This window comes from Wolffia australiana, chromosome 5, assembly GCF_029677425.1.
Source record: "Wolffia australiana isolate 7733 chromosome 5, ASM2967742v1".
NCBI lineage: Eukaryota > Viridiplantae > Streptophyta > Magnoliopsida > Alismatales > Araceae > Wolffia > Wolffia australiana.
The window spans coordinates 17751112-17757929 of record NC_135839.1 but is presented as its reverse complement, the minus strand read 5'-3'; the positions used below and the strand labels follow the sequence as shown (position 1 = coordinate 17757929).

Here is a 6818-nt window from a genome sequence, read left to right as displayed (position 1 = left end):
AGAGAAACGGGAGAGAAAGAGAGAAAGAGAGAGAGAGAGAGAGAATGGGATAGAGAGAGAGAACAGGAGAGAGAGTGTGTGTGTGTGTGAGAGAGAGCGCGCGAGAGAGAGAGAGAACGGGATAGAGAGTGAGAGAGAGAGAGAGCCTGCGAGAGAGAGAGAGAGAATGAGCGGGAGAGAGAGAGAACGGGAGAGAGAGAGAGCGGGAGAGGGAGAGAGCGTGCGAGAGAGAATGAACGGGAGAGAGGAGAGAACAGGAGAGAGAGAGAGAGAGAACGGGAGAGAGAGAGAGTGTGTAAGAGAGAGAGAGAACGGGAGAGAGAGAGAGAGAGCGAGAGTGAGAGAGAGAGAGAGAACGCGAGAGAAAGAGAGAGAAAGAACGGGAGAGAGAGCCGACGAGAAAGAGCACGAGAGAGAAAGCAAGAGACGGAGGGAGAGAAAAACCGAGGGAGAGAGAAGGGGGGTACGTGACCAGGCAGGGAACACGATCGGTAGAGGGGGAAGCAGGGATTTTTTATTTATTTATTTTAATCCGGCTTGACATCTGACCGGATTAGGCATGGTCGTTCTCTTCTTTTTGTGCGAATTTGTGTGTATTGTTCGATTCTGTTCAGTTTTCTGAACAGAACAAAAATGAATTCGAACAGAAGATCGCACAGACCCGCGTGCGGTTCTTTTGTTCGCTTTGTGCGAATTTTAGTCTAATTTTGTGCGAATTTTTGTGCGAATTTTGTTCGTTTTTGAAAAAGAAAAAGAACAGAACAAAGAACAAGGCCCTGTGCTGTTCTTTTGTGCGAATTTTTTGTTCGTCTCAAACAAACAGAACAGAATGACCATGTCTAGACCGGATCCGGCCTGAACGGCCGGTCCACCCTAAAATGGTGGACCGGTGGTCCCGGTTCGGTCCGGTCCGACCGATCCCCGGTCCAAAATGTCAAACCCTAGCTAGGATAGGGTCAGCCCATTACTTGGGGCTTCCTTCAAGTACAGAATAATACATCAAGAAAATTTGTTGTGCCAACTTCAATAACTAATAATTCAGGATTCATTGATGTTTAATATCCATGTATGTTTCAATCAATTTGTGCATATAGTGCATATCTACAATCTAAGGAAAATTTTTTGTTGGTATTCTATTATCTAAACAAGGCCCGCCAGTTTTCCATGAAAACCACAAAATGAATAATTTTAAGCTATTTCTTAACATAGATTTTTTACTACAAAAAAAGTTTCAGAATAAGATACATACAACATCTTCTGTATTTCAATCATTGCGCGGATTAAAAAATTAATCGCTCCCCTGAAGTTAGTCAAGAAGTGGTTCAGCCTCCACATGAATCAATGAATGAATGATTAGAAAGCGACGAGGTCGAATCAGCATGTGAACATTCCCCAGGATAAAGAAGGATGGAGAGCGAGACGTGAAGACCCAGGAATCAAAAACAAGTTTAGACAAGATCTCGCTCTTTCCCGAGTCCGTGGGAGCGATTATTCAATCCGGCCAAAGATTTAATCTCCTCGAAACCGAAGCAGCCGTCCCGCTTGCCGGAGAAGAGACGAAGGTCCGTCAATGGCGGCCACGGCGCAGTCTCTCCTCCATCCTTCCTCGCTTGTTCCCTCGTGAACACGAGCAAGGACCACTCTCTCTGAAAGTACAGAAGGCCACGCGCTTCGTTGCCGCTCAAGGCCCATGAATGCCGCAGAAGAATTGGAGTTTTGTATATTTCATAGCGTGATCCACTCAGAGCCGTCAATGAAGCTTAGAGAGATGAAGGGCTTGGCCTCCTCGTCGGTGAGCTCCCGCGACCAGGACACTCTTCCCGCGAAGTTGGCTCCCGGCCCTGTGCACTTGTACTGGCCGTAGAACACCGTCCTGCAGCGAGTCTATCGGTCATTCGCTCTTTCGGGGAGAGGATAAGAAAGGATGGCGATGGCGGGAGCTTACATCTCGCGGTTGGGGTCCCCCCAGTTGTGCCAGCCCTTGGGAATGATGATGTTGTCCATGTAAGTGAAGGCGAAGACGACTCGGGAGAAGGTGCCCCAGGCTCGGCCCAAGTACAGCGCGCCCGATCCCGTCACCCTGCAATTCACGAACGAGAAGCCCGTGTCTTCCAGCAAACTCATCCTGTCCTGCGCCGTCACCGCGCCGTAGTTCACCGCCGTCGCGTGCAGGTGGCACCCCTGCGCGGTCCTTCGTTTTAAGATTTGTATTGTGTCTACCAATGTGCTAAAAGAAGAAGAACCTCGAAGAAGAAGAAGAAGAAGGAGAAGGAGAAGGAGAACAATAGATAAAAAAAAGGGAGCAAAGAAGAATGGATAAAAGAAGAGAGCAAAGAAGAATAGATAAAAGAAGAGAAAAAAAAAGAAGATAAAAGAAGAGAGCAAAGATGAATAGATAAAATTAGAGAGCAAAGAAGAAGAGAGGAAAAAAGAAGAAGAACAAGAAAGAGTGAGCAAAGAAGAAGAAGAAAGAGGAAGAAGATGGCGTAGGCTTACCTCAAAGAGGGCGAGGCCGTCGCCGAAGACGAAGTCGACGGAGCCTTCGATGTAGCAGTCCTTGTAGTAGTGGCGGCCCTGGTGATCGTAGAGCGTGTCCTGTCCGCCGATGAACTTGCACCCCCAGAAAGAGGCCGTGTCGCCGGAGATCCGTAACGCCACCGCCTGCTTCCCCAGCGCCCCCGGCGGCGGCACCGGCGTTGTATTCTGCGTCCAACCAACTCGAGCTTCTTCTTTCTTTTCTTTCTTTTTTTGTTTGTTCCAAGAGAATAGTTTGGAGAGGGCTCACCTTGAAGGTGATGTTCTTGGCGATGAAGTAAGGGGAGTTCACGGCGAAGGTGGCGGAGTTGAAGGTGCCCATGGGCTGCCCATTGAGCCCCGGCGTCTGAGCCGTATCGCCCCACTGGACCACGGTCCGGTCCGCCCCCGCGCCCTCCACCGTGACGAAAGCTCTGAACGGCGAAACCGTCACCTTCTCGCTGCGCAGATCGCCGCCAAAGATCAGCTTCAGAGAGTGAGCGCGAGAAAGAGAGAGAGAACAAGAAACCTCGCGAAAACTCACGTGTAAACGCCGGGATTGACCTTGATGACGACCCTGACGAGGTTGACGAAGGGGATGGAGTCGACGGCGGCCTGGATCGAGGTGAAGTCCCCCGCGGCGGGGTTCTTGTCTACGACGATCGTGAACGAGGGGAAGAGCTTGTTCATCGCCGCGCCGAAGACGGAGTGCTTGAGCCCGCCGACGTACTTCACCCACCGCAAGAACTGCACCTCGACGGCCTCTGCGCGGGTCGCGTTCTCTGGGAATTTCAGCCCGTGCGCCGAGCTCAGAAGAAGCAGCACCGCCGCCCACAGCGCCCGTCGTGGAGCACCCATCCTCGATACTAAGGAGAGACAGCGCCCCGAGCATCAGATTTAAAGAAAGAAAGCCACGCAGGCTCACGGGTATCCTCTGTGCCAAATAAAACGCGGAGATCTACCAAGAACCAGTATGGAGAAAGATAAGATTTAGAGAGATAAATAGATAGATAGATATATATATATATATATAGAGAGAGAGAGAGAGAGAAGGAGATATAGATAGAGAGGGAGGGGGGGAGAGAGAAGGAGATATAGATAGAGAAGGAGAGAGAGAGAGAGTGAGATTGAGAGAGAGAGAGAGAGAGAGAGAGAGAGAGAGAGAGAGAGAGAGAGAGAGAGAAACAGAGAGGGAGAGAGAGAGACAGAGAGAGACAGAGAGAGAGAGAGAGAGAGAGCCGTGGTCCTCGTCCTCTTCTCGGAAAATATTAGGCCTAATGTCGGGTTCAACTGCACCTGAGCTAGCTTCTGTTCTCTTCTGCAAATTCCTTAGTCCTGCCCGTGAACACTATGTTACTGCCGCTTCTTTGCCCATTCCTCTGCGTTTGTCTCCATCTGAGGGGGGTTTCATGGTGAGGGAGGAGGGTTCTTGAGTGGGCCGTGGGCCTCACCATTAAGTAGGCCATTGCACTTTAAACTTCAAGCTGGGAGAGAATCTCGCCGTCTTTTCCCCTTTGGCCAGTGGTGCCATCTCGCGTCTTTTCCTAGCTTGTGAGCTATTCTCTTTTTTCTTTGCCCTCGGTTTTTACCCAAGTTAAATTTACCGTCTTGGGCTCATACTTGAACGTATCACGGCTCCACTCTTGATATCTTCAGAGTATGAGCTTTGCGACGTAGCATCATTGGTGGCCATGGTTGGGGATCGTCAACCCCAACCATGACCATGGTTGTTCTAGCCCAACTATGATAGACTTTCATGAAATTAGTCCGATGATGACTTAACCATTTACACGGAAAGTGGTTATAGTAAAGAGGGAGCTTCATCTATACTTTGTGTATACCATTAGAGATCATGAGTAAATGAGTCGTCCCTGGTGGCCCTTGTTGATATATTCAGCAAATCATGAGAGACCCGCCTGAAAGTCTTACTCAACGAGAGAAGTAAAACTCCCCATTTTTAAAAGAAGAGGTTGCCTCTATAAAGGGGACCCACCCGATTTCCCGTGTCCATATCTTGTACCACCATTCCCAGATAGTTATTTAATTGACGTTACTAACCTTTTTCCAATAAATATTTTACCCTCTCTTGGGCTATTTATATCTAGATAACAAATATATCAAACGATGGCTGCAGTCACTTCCCTAAAACTAACTAATACGTCTTCTAAGAGTAACAGAATTTCCTCTACGTGAAGTTGTGAACATAAAATCTCAAATATCAATTTGTTTCCCGCATAACATTATTAGAGCAGGAGTACCAGGTTGTTAGTATTTAAATATATATATATAAAGTAATATAAGCATATGTTGGAAATGAATAATTGAACTAAGGAATGCCACTAGAATCATTTATAGGGTTTCTTCTGTTGGAAATGTATATGGCCACAAGCACATTCCATTTTTCATTCAATATTCATGAATACAATATATATATATTCATTATGGTGCATGAGTAAAGATTAAAAATGAGCTCCATGAATACATACAATATGATTGTTTATTCCCACTCATATAATGGGTATGGCCAAACCCGTAGCCATTAGTGTGGAGACATTAAGGACAAATAGTGAGTACTTTTTGGGAGAAGAGTTAATTGAATCCTTGACTAATATTACACCTCATGTTAATCATGTTGATTAATAAAAATAGTTGTCCTAATGATTTATGTATTCTGATAAATCCATCTGCAAGAACAGGCTTTTGAGAAATTTTAAGGATTATATGCTTCAAGCTAGTGTTAGAACTTATTAATGGCGGCATTTCTTTAGGGATTTACTCATTATAATTATAGGGGAAAAAACAAGATAAATAAAAGGTAACAAGTTCTCCCTCTCTTAGGTCATTGATCAGACTCTCAGGCTCAGCATTGCTCTCATAAATTTTCAACTCCTTTGGGATATTAAGTGAAGGACATTAGGTCCTTTGGACCTAAAACTCTCTTAACACCAAGATAGTGAAATAAATCCTTTCATTTTTTGACAAAGACAAATCCAATTTTTATTTTATTCCAAGATACTGACTTGGAACTCCCCCAGTCAATAAAATTTTGAGACATGCAATTATGGCCCATCAATATTTGGAGATCAGCCAACATGCATACACTAAACAAACTATATGAGGTGATTTAGCATGTGCAAGGCCGGGGGACAACTTTACACTAAAGTTCACAGATGCGGTAGGACAGTTTATTCGTCCAATGATGATAACAGTCCCATCCAGGGCCTCGGACATTGGGTGAGATAGAAATTTGTCCGCTGGATGAAGGAAAGGACGGTTTTCACGTTTTCGGACGAAAAAATATTCTGCCCTCAGTATCTTGCAGGGCCGCAGACGGGACGGTTTTTTCATCCCAGGACGAAAAAATCGTCCCGTCTGCAAGGTTGGATGAAAATCGGGACAGAAAATTGAAAAAATCATCCCGTACCAAGAACTCTGGACCGGACGGTTTTCGTCCACTTGGACAAAAAAACCATCCCGTCCGGAGGTCTCGGATGAAAAAACCGTCCCATCTGTGTCCCTGCACTGATTCTGAACGTTGGACGGAACGATCTTCGTCCCGTCCCATCCATTGTCCATGTCCCAGACAATCCTGAACTATGTAATGCAGGGACTCGGACGGCACGGTTTCTTCGTCCCAGGACGAAAAAATCGTCGCGACTGTGAGGTTTGACTAAAACTATGATGGAAATTCGTCTGGAGACCTCCGGATGGGACGTTTTTCGTCTGGACGGGATGAAAAATCATCCCGTCCGGAGGTCTCTGACGAAAAAACCGTCCCGTCCGGAGGTCTCTGACGAAAAAACCGTCCCGTCTGTGTCCCTGCATATTTTCCGGACGTCTGACGGGACGATCTTTGTCCTGTCCCGTCCATCGTCCACGTCGCGTACGATCCAGAACTATAGTCCTCAGGCATTGGATGGGATGCACTAAATTTCATTTTATGACTTTGATTAAATTTTAAAACTTCTATGAATACGGAATCTTTTTCAAACTGGCCAGTTTCCACTGGTCACTTTCCAGACGGGACGGTTTTGGGACGACTCTAAAAGGATGTGGGACGGGACGGAACCCTCCCGCGTCCCCGTCCCGGACGATCGTGCACTATACAGTGACACAGTGTCCACTTCGACTTGGGCTTTTTGTACTGAGAAGCGGTCTGGTAATTTTTCGGCCCAATACAGGCCCAATATATGTTGAGCTGTCAAGAGCCAACGGCGGGACCTACACTGGACAACTAAGGCTAAGGCCCACTATAAATATGCTTTCACACTTCTCTAGTTATTGAAATTTTGCGAAATCGAGAG

At 46.6% G+C, this 6818-nt stretch overlaps 1 protein-coding gene across 1 annotated transcript; it reads right to left on the bottom strand.

The window, feature by feature from the left end:
• Positions 1-1366: 1366 nt before the first annotated feature.
• Positions 1367-3429, bottom strand: LOC144703617 (Pectin lyase-like superfamily protein). The gene is made up of 5 exons (XM_078575822.1): positions 3059-3429; positions 2786-2975; positions 2497-2703; positions 1946-2181; positions 1367-1873 (listed from the first exon to the last, which is right to left on the bottom strand). Exons 1-5 carry the CDS (start codon positions 3370-3372, stop codon positions 1726-1728), a joined length of 1095 nt encoding a protein of 364 aa, XP_078431948.1. The 5' UTR covers positions 3373-3429; the 3' UTR covers positions 1367-1725.
• Between the last annotated feature and the right edge of the window lie 3389 nt (positions 3430-6818).